We start from the raw sequence: 20,354 nt of genomic DNA, 5'->3' as shown, positions 1-20,354 counted from the left end.
GAACCCTGCCACTCTCTATCGGCGGATCTCTTTTTACTCTCGGAGAACCAACTTCCCGATTCCATTTCCACCGCGCGGTGGTTAATGAAGCGGGACCGAAAGGAACCGGAAAGAATCCCAGGTGGAGAGGCTCGAGGCGGAGAAGAGGATGCAAACAGCGCGTGTGCACAGAAAGTTAGAGAGAAAGAGAGAGAACGATGCGCCTGGGAAGAGCTTAAAGCCAATGGGGCGACAAAAGTCAGCGCCGCTAAAAGCACCACGGACTACCGGTAGGTGCATGAATAATAATCTGTGATTAATAGAGCGCTAAGCTGCCGGTGACTCGCGGCATGAATGGCCGTAGTACTATTAAGCGGCCTCTTTATCACACCTAAGGCGATACGATGTAGTTTCGTGTTATTACATCACAAGGACCCCTTGCTTCACCATCGTGTTACATCCAATACGTACACACCGTTTAACGACTGTTTGTTCCTCGTCTTTTAAGAATCTTCATTGTCTCTCTCGGTTACAAGGTGATGAATTGAATAATTAGGTGGGCAATCGCAAGCAGAGGGAAGTTTAAAATTCATATTTCGTATACAATTCCACTTTATAAAATTATGACGTTCGTTTACCCTCGTTTTATTTGACTCTTAGATTTTTTTTCTGTTCGCCATTATAGCTGTAATACAGAAAAGTCAGAGTACTAGGTAATTGCGGTGCCCTTTTTGCAAATACAATTTCTTTGTAGCCTTTCACGCCATACAGGAATTTACTATCTTTTTCCGCGTGTTACTATCTATCAAGATTACGATTACGTATAAAAAATATCCTAATAATTTTCAATGGAAAGAAACACGGAATCGAGTGTACACGGAATCCCATGATAAATCGATCCTACAACTAATTTTGAGATCGAGGGAAATTCGATCAATGGGAACGGTTCGCGTTATAAAACAAGACGCACGTTGAATAATTCGGCGTCATTGTGAACGAACCTAAATGTCGTTACCAGCGCAATTACAATGGCAAACAGCGGAGTGCGCATTAAGTTATAATTATGTCTAAATGCCACGGTAAATTGTTCCGTTTTATTGGACGATGCAGCACACACGACAAATGTTTGTCAAAATAATGTATGACAATTTAATTTGCGGCTCGCGATTCCTCCACACATGCGTGCGCGCACTGACTTCTAAATCGTTTAAAAAAAGATAAACGCCGTTTCCTCGTTTGAATTATCTTTTTACGTCATCCAAACGAATGTTGAGATTTTTCTAGAAAACAACAATTCACCTTTTTCCCACTATCTTCCTCAGAGACCCTCTGCCTTTATTACCTTTTCCCATTGATCACATTCCCGTAAAAACCTTTTCAATCTTCAACACGAGCCGCTGCAAAATCACTTTACATTACCGCAATCATCATCAAGAATAGTGAAACGAGCAAAGGGCTAACAGTTCCTAGCAAACTACCTACGCCGGTCTGAAAAGCGAGGATAAGAAAAAAGTGCATTCAATCGCGATGTTATTCAGCAAGAAAAACAGCGCGAACATTAACCTCCGCGGTTAATCGCGTCATCAGTCATTCCACGTCATCGTTTAGGCGCCACGTAATTGGCACTTCTGCTTTTCCTCGCAACAATCTACCGTATTTCATTTTCTTGCACTCGAATTGTTTGTTCTTATCGGTGACAAGCAGATTTCGCGTCTCGATATGCTATACTACAAAGGAGTTTTCTTATAATCTGCACATTGCGAAAATTCCCTCGTTAATCTCAATTCCTTAATTGACCACGCGTTGTCCCATTAGCGGTTGAGCATGCTATCGAGCAATTAGACATTCGTGAAAAATCACGGTAGCTCACGCAGCGGGTGATCCTCTTGATAAATCACAATAACGTACCATAGACATAAGAACCTGCATTACAATTTTGCGCGAAGGTGAATATCTCTTATTTCATTCGAATATCTATTCCAATATCCCAAATTTCCCTACTTATGTTAATTGCTCCATTCCAAATTTCCAAAATCAAGCACAAGGATTTTCCTCAAAAAGTCTTTTCCCGCGTTGTTTCATACAAATTCCTATTTTAACTTTACGTTGAGCTACATCAAACATTCGTTACCTCCGTTCCTATATAAGATTTCACATAAAAAATCTTCTCTTTCGTTGCCTCATTCAAAGTGCTATTCCAATATTAGCCCACTACAAATTTTTTCTCTTCCGCCCTCTAATCTCGCTTAAGACATAAAAATATCTTCTCTCTTAATCGTTTCATCTAAATCTCAATTCCAAGTTTCTCTTATCCCCTTTCTGTCCGCATTTAAAGTCCATCGTTTATTTTCTATCGTGTTTAAAAATAAACAACAGATCCTGCGATCGTTCTCCCGTGATATCGAAACTCGAAGGAAAGCAAGATCATCTATAGAGAGGAGAGAGAGAGAGAGAGAGAGAGAGAGAGAGAGAGAGAAGGAGGGAGGGAGGGAAGGGAACTACCCCGCCGGCGCCAGGAAGTGGCTAAAACGTCGGGGTTTACGGCGTGTCTGCGTTACGAATCGACATGGCCCCTCGCGAACTCACCTTCTCTCTCTTCTTCCACCTCTTGGCCGACCTACTAGCGACCTACACACCTAACCTGACGTGCAACGGGTCAAGCAGGACTCCGAAGAGTCGCGAGAGTAAGAGAGCGAGAGAGGAAAGGAAGCGGGAGTGCGAGCGCGAGGAGGAAACAAGGGGTTGGAGTGGGGTCAGTTCGTGACCCGACCACCTGTGGAAGCAGCCGGTAGCTACTTCTTGTTTGCTGTTTGCGCATACCTACCTACCACTTATATGTACTACTACGTATTACGTAGGCGAACCGCCAGCCGATGACCGTGGTCACGGTTAGAACCGAAATTACGCTTCGCTCCAGCTTCTCCGCGGACTCGAAGCGAAACCTCCTTCCTCTGTTCCTTTTCGTTCTATCATACCGCTTGCATTACCGTCGGATCTGTGTTTGCGTCCTGAAAAGTTAGCACGTCGATGCATTCACCATACGAAGCTTAACAATTTGAGCGTTTAGTCCTTACGTCGCATCCTACGGGCGGTCTAAGACGTTTGGAAGAAGATAGTTTCCCTTATACTTTTGCCAATGCACTCCGCAAAACAGAAAGTAAAGAAAATTGGTGAAGTTATATGAGAAAATATATATTTTATTCTATAAGATAAGATAAGTAAATTTTGAAACAGTGGAGTTAAGTTAATTGCGTGTGAACACGATAAGTCACATTATTTGTTCTTCACAGAGGAGGAGTTTGAAGATTCGCCACATTGTAATCAATCCCATATTGATTGAAATTGGATTTAAATGGAAGAGCACGAGAGGGGACTAACTTTTCTCCTAACTTTACCTGCTAATTCGTAATTCCTTAGCAATAACGATTTGCATCGGCAAGTTGATCATCTGTCTGGAGAAATTGACTGCAGCTGTTCTGGTATCGCACAATGGCACTGTAACATTTGCACACCTCGTCTGGAGAGAATTTACGATCGTGGCGTAGTCGTAAGATTCCTTGACTGGTTATGTTGCGTAACAGCGAAATAAGCTCGGCTGAACTTTACCCGGAAGTCAAGGTCATAGTGGATGAAACTTTACGAACTGAAAGTACTAACCCTAATCTTCCCTTAAAAAAGGAATCGTTTGTTCTTGACACAGAGAGGAAAAGAGATATGGACGTTTTACGTCATTTTAAGAGCTGATCTAATAATTCCTCGTTGGGAGGATTATCCTAATCAGTTGAAATTAGAATGACACAATTCGAAATGGACGTTGGCAACTAGTGTAATTGGAGACTTCATGATACATATTCGGACGAAACTAAGACTAAATTTATTGAATTAGATAATTTAAGTAACGAATATATAGTCTTTGTCAGAGTCATTTTGCATAATAATTTATCGATTAACACGTTGAATGCCACGGGGGTGACCGCTGACCGGTTCGTCAAGATTAGTAGAAATACATAATTTGAACAAATGTTAATAGTTATAAATTTTGTATTATTACCATCGTTACTACAGTGGTGTGACGATATTAATGCAGTGTAAAACATATAAAAATAGTTTTATTCATATATGGAATATAGATCTATTATGTGGGTATATTGCGACCACGGGAAAACAAGCTTCTTTCCATATTTTACCTTAATGGGCAATAAATCCAAGGAACGTTTCAACTTGACAGATGTTTCATGGCAATTAAGGTACTTGACAGTAAAGTAAAAAATGCTAAATCTTATGACGGTTCTTTAGGATTATTGCGGACCCAGGGAAGTATGTTTATACAGATGGTCAGCATATTGACCGAGGGATGGATTATGGTTTGTGGTAGGTCCAAGGACGTAACAACGTGGAAAAATTATTTAGCAACGCGAAGAAACAATATGAGAATCGCGTGAAATCGCACTTCAGCACCACGCAGGTGACCGGTGACCTCTGTAAGATAAATTCATTGATGATGATTATACACCGTAACATATCTCTTGTAGATAATATTTCAACATTATATGTATCGCATAATAAAATATTTATCGTGACGCCACGGGCAATCCCTGTAAAATTAGCGTGGCATTCGACGTGTTAAGTAAGAAAATTTATTAAGACTTGCGATTTGCAAGATTTTTCTAATGATATTAGTTCGATCGTGCAGGAGGAGCTTTAAAAGAGGGAACAATGTAACAAATCTGAACATATCTCATAATCACTAGACACGCAGAATATTACTGTAACACAGGAAATAAGTAAGGAACTCGCTGCCATAAAAGCTGTTAGTGATTTCGTCCTAATACCTTTTTGCGGTTAAATAAAAATTATATTTCCCCCGACCTACACCTTTGCCTTATACCTTTATTAAACAATATTCTGCAACGAATTTACCAAGAACTTAAATTTTCATCGTATTTACATAATGAAATACGTATTTTTCATTTACTTCCAAACATTCGACTATAAACTCATGAATTTTTCATCTCGATTAAAAACTTCTATCTAATGCTTTTAAGAACAGGCGAAGAACGTGATAAAGTCACATCTACGAATTTCTATCAAACTCTACTTTTATCAAAAAATATACTAAATGTGCCACAGTTCGTGTAAATATACTATAGCTGTACCTCCAGGCGATATAAGAGTCTAAAAATCAACAAAAATCGACTTATATATTTTTTGTGTGATCTTTAATTATTACGTATATTTACAGATTAGTAATTCATGCTCCTCGGCTTGTCCGATCCAACATCGGAGCGTTCCGTTGAAACACAAATGGTCCAGGGAAACGTTCGGAACTAGCACGAAGTATGAACCAAGGGAAGAGAACCGGGTTGCATCGCACGGTTGCCCGGTTGCTTTCAGTCGTAGGATGCTGAAGGCACTGCGGTTGCCATGGCAACCCACCACCACCGCAGCTCGATGTAATTATTTGAAAAACGCCCGCCGCAGCCCCATCCTCCGCCTACCACCCCCGGAGGTAGCTAGTACAGGGCGATGCAAAAGTAGCCGCCAGTCTTTTGCATCACAGCCAATCGAAGATATTATCCTGTCATTTCGACGTTGATGCACCCTTTTATTCTTACTTTCGCCATTGCCACCAAATAGTTTTCGGTTCAGGTAAGAAACGCTACAGATGCTCAGATGTTGGGTATTGTGAACGAGTCTTGGATTCCTTTGACCTTTCTTTTGCAATCAAAGCTTGTGCATAGAATTTGTTTGAATGGAAGTATTGTAGTATTGTCAGTATGATGCAAGGTTTATTTCGATGGAAGAATTCCATTGGAATCCATTTGCACAATAATTTAGCAATTAATAAATTGCGAGTACTAACAAATTGGAGTTTTCATAAATGGAATAGAATTTCATCTATTAAATATTACAATGTTTACCGTGCTTTGAATATTTCATATATTTTTACATACTCCTTTATATCGCGACAATTATTCCCTCGTTCAAATTTAGTTGCGAGCAAACAAAACACACGACAAGGCGAGCTTGACGTATTAATATTCGCGTACCTTGAGAGACAGAAGTTTTTTTTTAAGTTGACGAGTATTCGGGTCGGGTATTTCTCAAAGGAAAATTCGCGGGGTGAGTAAAGAGTGCTTGGAACAAGCACGCGAGGGACAATTATGTCAACTAGTAAATGCCAGTTGTGAACAACAATGCGCGCAATGTTTCCCCTTGTAACAAATTATCCATATGAACCGTCTGAACTTACGAAGCTTCTCCTAGCCATTTGCACGCCAATTTTATGTTAAATTTCCTAAATCTCGATTCAACGCGTTACACCCTTATTTGTGTTTCATCCCTTAAAAATTTCGCAATTGGACTAGTATCAGTATTGAACCAGTGCTAGTAAATTATTAATAACGCTAATAATTGTGCTAATACATGTAAAATAGTTTCGTTTAATAGAAATCTATAACTTACAGCTCGTACTTTGTCAATTGCACTTGTTATTATGTTACTTGTTATGTGTACTATTGTATGCACAATATTGATATTCATCAAATACGTGCATACAAAGCTCGAGTACAATTCCACAAAACACACACATACAAAGCATTTTCATATTACACTTTTTAAAAGCTAAAGCTTTTTACATAGCTAAAGAAATGGAAACTTGTACGTATCATCTATAATTTATATTTATATATTATATTTATATATTTTAAATAGAAACCGATACATATTATCTATAATAAGTACTCCAATTCTCTATCTTATACGCGTTCTGTGTACTCTAGCACCTCCAAATTTCCCAGAAATCCAGTCTACGCATAATCTATTAATCGTTTGAAAAATTTATATGCTCGTGCTTCTCCTATATCTTCACGAAATCGCGAAACGTTTGCACTTTCATGGCCGATCGGAATCAGGCCAGCGTTTAGGAATGTAAAGTGGCGGTATTTTTCCAGATATTCGCGGTAGAGTTCTCGGAATATTCGACATTAGATTTCTCCGGATGGAAAAAGTGGGGACAGCAGCCAATCATACAGCAATTTGTTCCGCAATAACGGAATGACGTAGTGCGATTAAAATGCTGGCAATTAAAGAACTATCGAGAGAGAGAGAGAGAGGGAGAAATGGACATCGAGGAGAACAAGATTTTAAGTGGTCTATCGTGGTTTATAAACGTGGTATCGTCGTTCGATAAAACTGGTAGGTGCAAGATAATAATGTAAGCGATCAGAGTATCTCTGGAATATATCTCGATACGAGTTAATGAATTCGTAACGCGTGCCTCCAAGATTGCCACGCACTAATAATTAACGTATAAAATGTCTTCCGGAAACGGTTATCGACATAAATCAATTAAACTGCACAAGCGGAGGCCTTCCATGTATCCTGCTATCTTCGAAGCGGGAAAGATCTGTCAGAACTCTTATGACTACTAAGTAATGCCGTCATTAGTCAAATTAAATGACTGTATAGAACAAAGTAAAGACGTTTATCGAGAAATAGAGATGAAATATCTGTTTTATGATACGGAAGATCTCGCTCAAAAAAGTGGCGAGCAAGTTTTAGATATTAAAATAAATGATATCCTTCGTCCGTTTCATATTTTGCAAACTTTAAACAAAACAGTATTAATTAATAACCGATAGAGTGCTGATTTTACCTTTGTAGTAATTCGAGAAACATTCATAGCGAAGTATTGTGCATATTAGTATCTGTATAACTTAGAGATCCGAAATAGTATATCTAATAATATCTATCTCTGTCGTCAATAACCACACGGTCGACGTGACGTTAGCTTTCGATAAATAAAAAAATACCGTTAATAAATAAAAAATATATAGTTGCATTGATATTATACGATGAACAGTAAACAAAATTGAAAAAAAACGAATCACACAGAAATCGTTGGATGAAAAGCATCACGCAAAATGAAACCGCGAAAAGTGCGAAATCGCTCTTGATCGAGAGTGTACGCGCGTTTGCACCCTTTCGCGAGCTGTTCGTGTCTACCTAAATGTTCAAGGACGTACATAATACGACTCTGTCGAAGTCGAAAATTGTAAACGAGCAAATACAGAGAAAATCTCATCTGGAAACCGTGAAATCAAAATTGAAGAGGTTATAATTAGAGTCGCGAGTTTTTTAACTATCCGTGAAAACCGAACGTATTCGCATGAGGTTGGATAGAACGGGGTAACAATTGTAATTATAATTCTAAGTTCCGGCGACATGGTCGAAAGTCAAGTACATGGAGAAGGGTGAAATTAACGCATGTGTGGTGACACATAATTTTGCAGGTTTGATTACTGCGACAAAAGAATGAAAATATAACGAGACAAACTTATCAATTTAATTGCTTCATTGATTTTCGTGCCAGGGACTGTGGCGCAACATCATTATTTTTATTGCAGCCGTCTAGTGGTCATAAATAATGAGGGTAGCTGTTTGCTTAAAATTGTATTTGCCGGGATTATTTGATCGTTCTGGAATAAACGCGTAAAAATGAATGTTGTCCGCGACGCAATGCCGGTAAATCGAGGCACTGGAAATTTATCAGTCTTTAGAGAAATCGGGTCAATAAACATTGTATTATTAATATTTTAATACTACGTGGGACGTACAGCGTCGATGCAACTCGATATTATCAATTATTTGTACAATAGATATTAATAAAAGAAAGAATTTAATAGGGATAGATGTTACAATCCTGTAACAGAAATACCACTTGGAAATAAATCTACACGAGACACTGGTCGATGGATATGGTAAAAACTAAAAAGGTTGAAACTCTAGTTATAACGGGTCAGGAAACATTTTTAAAAGTCTGGCAGAAGACCAGATTCCAGGTTGCGTTCACGTGATTCGCAATTACAACGGTACATCCAATTACGGACGTGTTAATGAGTCCCAAGTGAAATCAGCACCGGTAGGACAGGCAGAATCAGTTTCCTCGATCGACGATCGAAGGAAGATCTTTTTATGGAATCTAACGTGCCGCAATTAGCGAAAGTTCCCAAGCATACTCGAGTCTCGATCAATCGAATACTCTATGCATCACACGTCGTAGAACAAAACGTTACACGCAATCAATTAATGGAACAACTTTTTCTTCTCAATTTTCTTAAAATCTGCAGAATCCGGATGAAAGAAATAGTAACGACAAAAAACACTGAATCCTTCCGATCTCCTTCCATAGTCGCAATAGTAAAAAACAAAATTGAATAATATAAACCGGCTATTAAAATTTGCAAAGGAAACGATGACCTTTGACCAGTTAACTGTTTTTGATGAGTATACTCGTCACGAAGAAATAGCAATATTTTGTGTTATGACGTCAGTAATAAAATTAAAAAATAGAACAGTCATTTCGTTACAACTTAATCCTATATTGTAACAGCCACACATATTCTGCATTTCACGAGTGTACTCGTCATCGATTGCTTTCTGTGACACATTTTAAGTACACACTTTTCAAAGTTTTCAAGGAAGTCGCTACAGCTAACTGGTTAATGGTTTAGGAAAATTAAAAAAATTTGATCCTTCCAAGCTATCGGAGAATAACGTATCTTTTTAATTCGAGAAAGACTTCTGAGTCATCCGAGACGTCTAAGCCGTAAGATAACCAAGCTCCATTTCAGACTGTGTACGATTAAATTCGCTGGAAAAGTTGCAGGACAAAGAATCGAATGGGCATCGTCAATCGTGTCACGAGGAACGTGACGGAGGTCTACGATGGAGGGAAAGACGCGAACGAGAAGGTGGTCTGAATAGAAGACGAAGAAAGGAAGAGAGAGATGGAGAGAGGTTCGTGGCGATGCTCACTTGTTGCTCGCTCGACTAATTGCCAAGTAATTGGCCCCGTACCCCCGCTCGTATAAAGTTTGCTTCATTGTCTTTAATAACGCCGTGACCTGCGCTAATGACTCACGTCGCATTCGTTGGTTAGGAAAGGGGAGAGCCCTGCTTTCGATGAGAAGGATCGAGTAGCTCGCGGCGCGACCGCTGCACGGAGAAAGAACCGGAAATTGCCGAAGAAATGGAAAACGCCGGGAAACGCGCAAAGCCGGACGAAATAATGATTTCCCGAGGAACTCAATCCCCGTTTGCGGAAAGACCCCGATTCTCTTTTTCTTTTCTCTCTCCGGCTACTATTAATTGTTTCATTGCGCTCTCTAAGCGAGTTCGATTCGTTTCACGTTTTATAAAGTTTCCTGTGAAACCATCGAATCGACGACTCCGATTGAAACGCAGAATAAACGGAGCTTCTAACGGAGGATGCGTTTGGTGTGGTCTTCGTTGATTTCAATGAAACTTGATGCGGTGATACTTTTACGTGAATAATCAATTTTAGCTGCGAATGACTGGCCAATTATGAGAAAAATGTGTATATTTAAAATATAGGAGAATATATCATAGCGTATTGTAACAGCGAATTTAATTAATAATTGTATTCCAATATGTTAACGCGAAAATATGAAGAACTCTTCTGCAGTATAAACTATCTTTTTCATAATTACAGTTTCGTTTATCGAATATATAAGATTAATCGCCATTACCAAATTTCATTGAGATTGGGGATGACCACATCTGTGAAACGTCTCTTGTAAATATCACAATCTCCTAATTTTTTATGATTTCACAAAAAAAATTCCCATCTACAAAGTCCACTAACCTTGGGACATTATCATAATTTTGAACTTGATTCGAGAGACTTTTCTCCGGTCTCCCTCGTTACAAAGTTGACGCGTTTACCATGACCATTTACCCCACCTGCGGCACTTCTCCCCATGGGTTATCCCCCCGGCCTCGTTTCCCATGCAATTAGCACAAATGCGACCTCAGTCCAGGTATTTCAACACGTCCAAGAATTTCCTCGACCGAAGTAATGCGCCAGACAAAGATATTCGAGTCTGTTAACTTCTTAACAAAGTTTCGATTCTTTTAATCGTTTCTGTCGATCGAAACCGCTTAATAGAAAGTCGAGTAACTTCAATTTATCTTTTCGATCCAAGTATTTTCTATCATCAGCTCGGTTTGTCCTTCAAACACGTCGAATGAATCGACAACTATTTCTTTCTGCGTATAATATAAAGTGAATTAAACACGTCATGACTAATGTAGAATGTTGTGTTTCACGATAAAGTAACTTTTAGAAAACTTTAGATTCCGCTACAAATAGGACTACACGTCGAATTTTCTAAAATTATGCTTAATCTAATTTTTTCAAACTTGAAGAATTTATATTATAGCCTGCATTATTATATATCGCTAAATACAATGTTAGAATACAAACCGAAAAAATTAACAACTTAAAACCAGGAACTACTAAGTCTTAAGTAAGTGTCCTACAAAAAATCCCATGCTAATCGTTTTGATTAGTTTAATATTTCTAGTGTTGAATAATATCTTCAATTATTCGAAAGAAATCGTACGACTAAAATACGTGTGTTCGTACTTTTCATCCCTTATAGCCTGGTTTGTTCAAGTCGGAAGTGCCAGCCGGACTACAGCATCCGTGAACCCCAGGAACGAGGACAATCCGTCTATGACCAGATGTGCGATTGTGCTAAGAATTGAGAGTGACTCATTCCCTTGTGGCATGTAAGGGGCACGAACATTCGAACACCGATGTAGATGCACCGTCGCCAATCCACTGCATCGTACTCTATTGTTTCTACATAATTCTTAACATTTTCATTTTACAAACAAAATTTAGATTCTATCTTGTTACTAAAACAAGATAATAAGTACACTACACGTTTTCGTGTTTATTTTATTATGTTTTTTATAATATAATTTATTATAATTAAAGAAATAGAGTCGAAAGAAGAACTTGTTTCAACCATTAAATATTATAACATGTACTATACTTAGAGTATGTTCGGCGGCACATGACTATGAAAAATGATATATTGATTATTTTGCCTACCCTAATAATCTATACTCTTGTATTATTTCACTGCTTATTTTATTGTTGGTATAGCAACAGACGACAGGTATACAATATTGTCGAACGAATATCTCGACGAAGCCATAGTTTTCGGCACGAGTACACAAACGCAACCTGGAATATATTGAGTGTCATAAACTGCTTTATCCCTGAGGGTGTGCAGGGCGCCTTAACGAGTTTTAATCCGGATAAGAAACGATTGGCACCCTACAGACCGCGTATAACGGTACACCGGCATTAAATGTTAGGTATGGTCAGCGACCTACCGAGCTATCTCCGGTGCTACTACTCGTTACATTAGAATGCGTTCTGCCTGTAACTCTTTATTCATCGACCGTATAATGATATATTTCTTTGTTTCGAACGTATACAGTGATCAAGTGCAGTTTAATCCTCTTTTAATCTTCCTTTAACCATTTTTTCGGTTACTTTTAATCGAATTGTATTTTTCTACCCTTACAAGAATTCTTAAGTTAAACGAATTTTCTTAAAACATTAGAAACTTTTACCTTGACTGAAACGAAAACGAAATCGAAACATAAGGAATTCGAGAATTGCAGGATTAAAATTTCCAAATATATGTTCCAGAATACAGTGGCTGACGGGAGGTGTATTCGACCATTCATAAATACATTATACGTACTATATAATATACACGTATGTGTACACACATTATGCATACATGAAAAGTTTCTACCGTAAGTGTTCAAGTACTTTCGTGAGAAATTGCGAACATAATAAACAGTGACTTTAATTATCTTCTCGATCAGAGTATACGATCAGATACGAATGGCGGTATTTACGATTTCGATCGGGCTCTAACATGATTATCAGTTTCGCCAAGCTCGATTCAGGATAGTCAGCAAGTAGCCCTTCCATCGAGGACCTATGGAAATCGAATGACCGGTGATGCGTGAATAATATATTGAGATTCGCGTCTCGTTGTATTAACCTGTAATTTTAAAGCAGCGTTGTTGTATGAATATTTAACGTGGACATTTATTTTCCCGGACGCCTACGACGATCCTAAGCGACGCCTTTTTCATCCTGTTCGTCGATTAAAACCGACGTCCATCCGTGCCTCGGGATCACGTTCGCTCGAGGAACTTCGATATAATCGTTCTTATTAATAGCAGAATCATGAGAATAGTCAGTGAGTAACGAATATCCAATACTTCATAGATGTTTTATAGATCTGCGGATTTTTGAAAATGTAGAACGACTTTTAGTAAAATACAGGGATAAAAATTTCATGTGTCCTCCTTTTTTCTTTTTTTTTTGCTACAAATTCTACACTTTGATCATTTATGGTTGCAACGTCAATCTTCAGAGGCTACTATGAATGAAATCGATCGTTTCAAAGCAAAGTTTCGAATGTTCACGTGTTCCGTGGCCACAGAAAATCGTCAGACGACAGATCTAGAAAAGATATGAAGCAGAGACCGAAAGGGGAAGGGAACAAGCCGGGGAGACAGAGAATCTCAGCGACGCGCCGGCTAGACGGCATCGTAAACTTCGTCGAGGAACTTTTGAATTTTAGTAAGAGCCGCTCTTTCTCTATCTTCGTTTCTCCTTCCACCCACAACTGGCTCATCTTGGCCCTATAAATTAGAGGTTCCCATTTCCAAAGGCTACTGGCAGAGTATTTTCTTGCTAAACTCGTGTCGATTAGAGAATCCCCGAGTGCAAAGCTGCCGTACCCGAAGATCGTGTCGCTACGTGCGATTCCAGCTTAGGCCGAACAGAGGTCGCCAGGAGTAACGAAAAAAGGACAAGGTTTGCTTCCTGACTAAGAACAACAGGGGAAGAATACGGATAGTCGATAATGTTTCTCGCCGAGTCGGTGAAACTTGGCTATCTCGCTCCTGTACAGGTAATATCCACTTTCGATGGCGTGTTCCTCTATATTTAAAATCGTTGCTCGAATTTGTAAACGATCCCAAAGGCCATTACAATTGTGTACACATATTGGCCCCAAGGATCTCTTTAACAGGTAATGAAACGAGTTTTAACGATTCACTGCTGTAACATAATTGTACAACAGATACAAACATTGAAATATCGAATACGTAACTCGTGATCCTCGTTGGAAAACTGAAGTGTAAGGCAGGATTGAAACTAAACATCGTTACAGACAATACAATCTGCGTCTGCCGTATCTAACACGAATATCGTGAGTGTAACTCGGTGGAGACAATTGCCATAAGAAGATCTACGTTATAAGTTAGAAGTAAAAGAAATGGAAGAAAGTACAAAGTATGAAATCCAGCTCAACTTCAAATCGCAAAGGGTTAACAGATCAATTTACAGTAACCGAAACAACAACAATCCTGTCACCTAACAGCTCATCCATTATCATTCAATTATAAAAAACACACCGACACCTAATAGAAACACACCCTCGACATCTATTTTAATTAGGACCACCAAACTCTTGCTCCACCCTTCATCAACTAGTGACCCGTTGTCAGCCAGCGTAGGATTATTTGGTCGAAGGGGGATGATTGGTTTGAACAGAGGTTTTTTCGTCGTTGCTCAACGTGTACTTAGCATAGAAACGTTCTTCTGGGTCATAGGTATTCAGATTTTCCGTTCCCGGCACCTAGTTTCCTCCAGGATTCGCGAAGGGTGCCGCAGCCTGCGGAGGGTGGCCCTGAGGGGGACAAGGGTGAAGCAGCTAGATGAAAGGAGGGGTAGTTAGAGGGGGGCTGAGACGAAAAGGGGAGGATCGAGGAAGCAAAAGGAAGCAGACGGCTATAAGGAGAGAAAGAGCTGGCAAAAGAAAGAAAAAGAGACATAGAGAGAGAAAGAGAGAGGGGATAATTCCACGGCTAAATATCGGTAAAAATCAATACTATCTCTTTCCTCGGTGCACCGCCATCACAGCTAATAATGCACGAAAAGAATATGGACTTTCGTGAAGACTGACGTGTCATTATAGTTGCGAACGATTTTAGACAGATTTTATCAATATATTGCGCTTGTCATACGAAACATTTTCAGATTCAATTAGCACTACTACGAGATTCAGTAAACAAACTGAAGAGTTTGGTTCTACTTTTATTTGTATTGTTAAATACGAGCAGAGTGGTTCGATCAATTTTCTCCTAACACAGCCCCTAACAAGTGCTGTTTTGTAATTGTACGTCCATATTAATTACACTCTCCTTTTTCTCGAGAAAACAAACATCACGTAACTGTTATGTCACAAATTAATTAACAATTAATTAACAATAATATTTTCCGACCGGCGAATGGGAAAATTTGCCGCGGATATGAAACTAGTTATGAATACCACGCACTTCCTATGCGAATTACAGTTGGCGCGTTCGAACGTTAATTGTTATCGCTTTTTATTCATATCGTCGTCTTCACTGCGATGGAAATAGTCGTCGGTGTATCGAATTCTAAAATTTCCACGAAATTTACGACAAGACGCCGAAATTCATCTTATCTCTCCCCTGTGATATTCGTACAAAGATAACAATCTTTAGAACTTTCTTAAAGAAATCCAGAAACATCGCACGATATACCTATGCCGTGAACTTGTCTAATTAGTCTTGCGTTACATGCGCGTGGAAAAAGTTATACTCCGCAATTTTTCGAAAAGAGATAGCAACTTTAAGGATCGTGCAAGCCACCTTATTGGAGCGGAGATCCGACTCATCGCACTCAAGATCCAAGAGTGCAGAACGCAGACCGGAAACGCGAGGTTTCTATGGGATACCGATCAATTATGTGCTCCGTGGTAAGAACGCGGTATAAACAAACCCTCGTTGCGGCTGAGCGGCCGCTATAAAGCGATACGAATTTCTCGTGCTCGTTTTCTCAAATGCTCCGAGAGTAACAGCGTGGAACCGCGGCTCGACCACGACCTGAGACAAACGGTAACGAAACGCAACGGACAGAGATCCCGACGGTTCCAAGATTCCTTTACACGGGAAAGTGTAAACGGTGGTGTGGCGCGGACGCACGAGCGAAGCTGCTGGGCCCAGACCGACGGATCGCCACCCCATCCTCGCTTTTCTACCTACACCTATAGCCCCCTAGCCCCCCTCACCTCTGCTCCTGCCACCATCTACACCCCTCGGCCCCATCCCTCTTCGCTCTCCCAACCCAAACCCGAGAAGCAAGGAAGAGCAGGAAGGGGCAGGGAGCTCGAGTGGTTCTCAACAAACTTTTTAATATCGCGATAAAAAAGATAACGGTTAATTAATTTTTGTGTTTTTGAAAATTTGGATTTTTTAATATCAATAACTGGTCTTTTTCAAATTTGTATGTTTGAAATTTTCGCGTATCGACTATCCGCGTTTTTAAATATTAATAATTCATATTTTTTTAAATTTGACGTTCTGAATTTTCGAGTGTTAGTAATTCGCGTTTTTACAAATTCGAATCTTTGAATTTTCATATATTAGCAATTTAAATTTTTGAAATCTTGAATCGTCAAATTCTCAAAGGTAATTTTATAACGTGCAAAAGTCAAACGACATCTGCGAAGTCAGGCGAACAGTTTTAATCAGTTTATCCAACTGTCCAAATTATCAACGATCAGGTTTCTAAAGCAATGGAAACTAACTGACGTCAAAAGCTTACGACAAAGCCAACGATCGTCGGTGTCACAATATCTCGATTTCCAGACGCATCCTTGACACGTTCTATCGATCCAGTCATATCAAGCTAATCGCGCCTCTAGTCTTGAGTGCGACTTACCCTAACACACTACGCGATATCCTTACAAATGTGCAACATAAAACGAAGGAAAACGATTGGTAAAGAGTAAATAATTTACACACGGCCGGATACCAGTGAAATATCGTGAAAAATTAAAATACAGGAAATATGAGAACCTTCGTACCACCCTGATGCCCCCCCACACTACCTCCACTCGTTGGTTCACCCGCCCTCCGTAACACGGGGTGGCTAGGAGGGTTTAGGGAGAACAGGGGAGGTGGGTCGCGTACTACCTCCTACAAAAGTATGGCGTCACCTCCCGCGGTACAATCCCTGCCAAGAATGTAACACCGTTATTTTATTCTACCTTCAACGATACGTATTCCTAGTTATTGTACTATAGAGACAAAAGAAGAATAAAAAATAAAGAAAAATTAAAAATCATATTTAAAAAACCGTCTGATTCTTTCAAGATTAATTTTTCTTACTGCAATAAAGTGGTAGCATCATTTACCAATAATTTAAGAAAACCCATGAAAACCAAGTGAAAGTCAGACGTCAACTAATACTGCTAGTAATAAACTTTTGCTAGTAATAAACCATACATTTCTTTCTTTTCTAATAATTTTGAATAATTTAAATAATTCTTTTTCTACCAAGTACAAAATCCAAATATCGGTGCTGCTCCTTATTGACGAAGATCCTTCAATTCTTTCGTTGTAGATCGCGTTATCCGCGAAAGAGGGGTCGAAGAGAGAAGGTAAAGTGTACAACTGTACGAACTGAGTTGCGACAGGTAGACGATTATTCAATGTCAGGAAAATTATAGGACTAGCAGGAGTTTGTTAAAGCTTGACAGAAATTAAAATTCATATTAAGAGACCTGTATCTGCCGCAATCTTATCATTGTCGTTTTATAAATCCTCATTAAACGACACCGGTTGTTTATGTGACTCACGTGTACTAAATGAAACCCGAAAGAACGAAACTCTGTCTTCCGCGATTACAGACGGTAATAAATTTTATATGATATCAATTACTAACAGGTTTAGCGGCTCCGTAAATGCCGCCGATTTTCTTGTCAATCAAGAGATTACTCCGATGACAGAGCTTTCATCAATCATATTTACTCAATGATCTGTATTATCTGAATTCTTAATCATTCGCGTTGATTTTAGATACATTCGGAAGGCTTAAACTTTCGGATTGCTCTAAATTTGAACAAACAACAAAGCTCAAGAGATCATCATTTTGTTTAACGCTAACCTTCTCTCATATTTGTACAATTTAAAATCATTAATGTCATCGATTTTCTTATCAATAAAAACGTTCAATAAACGTGCTATTTAAATTTGTGATCTTTCGTGCTAATCTTGAAGATATCGTAAACGCGCAAAATCTTGATTGCCCCAAATTTTACAGTATAACGAAGTCTTCGAGTCCGTCATTTGCAATTCACCAGCTTTTCCTCGTACTCCCACGATCCGTTCAACAGTTTACAAAGATTTAAGACACTTGTAAACTCGAACACGCGTAAACACACGCGTGAGGAATTCACGCGTGCCCACGCACTCAGTGAAAGACACGTCGATGGTTTCGCGTGTAACGCGCGGTTAAAAATTTCTTCGGACAGTTCCTATATCTCTCGATCTTGTCGCGTAGCCTATTACTCGACTCGCAAGTTCTTCTTTTTCTAATTCGAAACTCCAGTTTTGAAGTTATCGACACGAGGAAATTCGAATAATGCGCCCTCGCCGGATTTAGCGACCGATCGAGTCACGCCTTCAGAGACGTCTGTTACTAAAACTATTCGAAAAACTGGTTTACGTAGTTCTCTCGTGGTCCGGTTCGCTCTTGTATAAATTATAGTACGTGTACACGGCGACAACTCCGACGCATGATACGAACTCTCGAAACGTCAATTCTTTCGAGTGACTCGATAACGTGTGATTTTTTCACTGCATCAATAATCTAGATCGGAGATAGTGAATCACTAACACGGCTGCCAAGTTTAGCACCGAGTGACTCGCTGCTGGCGCCGTTCATTACAGGTTTCGTCTGCACACGCGATATCTAGCTCCGTTTGGAAAAACGATACTTAACAAACAATATGTTTTCACAGTATCTGGCAACGATCGCGAAAAAATTTGGCAACTAACGGGGAAAAAAATTTATCTTCGATCTGAATTTGATGGAATCGTATTTTAAGAAGCACAGTGCTTCTCAATCTGAGAAACTTGAAGATACGTAGCTTCTTTCTTTATTGATAAAAATTGATTAAATTTTCAATACCGTAGAATTTTTTCTGTTCTGTTCACACCAGAACCATTCGTCGTAGCGACTCCCTAATTATTTTGAGCAATTTACATAGACTAAGGGGAAGATGTGTCTATAAGAAATTTGATTATTACCTACTAGTGCTATCGAAAATGTTCGGAAATAGTTGCTACTTTTGTTCCTATTTATAACTTTCCCGGTGATACATGGACGACCCCTATGTGTCTACTGAAACATTTGTGGCTTTTATCGCATCGAAGTATTGAAACAAGCTCTCTCTCTCAGTACGTAACTGATTTCGAAAACGAGTTGTTCGACTACAGAAGCATTGACGTCGATGCAAACGATCGAGACCATTTTCAAAGGGCAAGTAGCTCTGCCGAAGCAGGATTATCAGCAAGAATGCGGACTAACCGGGAGACGAGTGATAAATAACGGTGGCTACCTGTAGACTGTGTTATCTAGGAATGTTAGCAGTCGGACAACGTCAGACACGTGGTGCTCTTATGTTTTACACGCTAATAGCGACAACGTTTCTATATTCTAAACCGACGAAAGCCTATCGATGGTATCGTGTTCAAGTAAAAAATATTAATTCCATTGAATTTGGATTTAATACGCGTGATATCATTTCTGAACGCAACGTTCTCCCTTATAGCAATCAGAGTACAGCTTCAGATTTATCAAGATGCATTATCAAATACACTACGTACTCCGTTGATTGAGGAGTAATCTACGAGCTCTAAGACTATTTATTCGATAAGTTCGATCGAACGTGTTACTCATCAAATATATCTCTATCGCCCCTAGTTAATCCATCCGTATCTTCTTTATTAATTTTTAATTACTTAAATTTCGGTGATTAATAACATCAATAGATCTACATAAACCTACATTGATAATCGATAAAAAGAAAAGAACTTTCTCACAGTCCAAAGAAAATTCGATCTTGGAAGGATTAACTCAAGACCATTACTAATTGGCGATATATCATAGTGATATAAATCAATCTATTTCTTAAACGGATAGAAATATATCTTAACTGAAAATCAAGTTACACTTTCATTGAAGTTCTATATATCATACTTTAAAAAGTAGAAATACACAATTAAATTTAAATTCCCAAAACTTTAACTTACACTTGCATTCAGTTAGATCTCTCATATACATCATAATTGATAAGTAACACGTCGAGAGCATAATATAATCGACACTCACCCTTGCTCTATCCTGTCGACGGGACCCCCAGGACCCATCATTGCTGGATGTCCAGGCCCAATAGGTCCTGTCATCGGATGACCTGGTCCGAATGGGCTTCCAGGTGGCATACCGTACTGGGGACCTCCAAACGGTTGACCATGCGAAGGAAAATGAGGATTCCCTGCTCCCGGAGGTACAAACGGCGGTCCTGAGGAACCGGGTCGACCGACGAACTGCGGTGGCCCGCCAGATGGCGAACCGAACGGGCTCGGTCCGG

At 39.3% G+C, this 20,354-nt stretch overlaps 1 protein-coding gene across 4 annotated transcripts in view; it reads right to left on the bottom strand.

The window, feature by feature from the left end:
- Positions 1-20,354, bottom strand: part of LOC100748882 (LIM domain-binding protein 2) — a 138,243-nt gene that overhangs the window by 111,864 nt on the left and 6,025 nt on the right. For all 4 annotated transcript variants that reach the window (XM_033321185.1, XM_033321187.1, XM_033321188.1 and 1 more), the window contains exon 3: positions 20,096-20,354. In XM_033321185.1, the coding sequence (XP_033177076.1) occupies positions 20,096-20,354 (259 nt within the window). The remainder of the gene's footprint in view (positions 1-20,095) is intronic.

The sequence above is a fragment of the Bombus impatiens genome, unplaced genomic scaffold, assembly GCF_000188095.3.
Source record: "Bombus impatiens unplaced genomic scaffold, BIMP_2.2 scf_0406, whole genome shotgun sequence".
NCBI classification, from domain to species: domain Eukaryota; kingdom Metazoa; phylum Arthropoda; class Insecta; order Hymenoptera; family Apidae; genus Bombus; species Bombus impatiens.
This window is presented reverse-complemented; position numbering and strand designations above follow the sequence as displayed.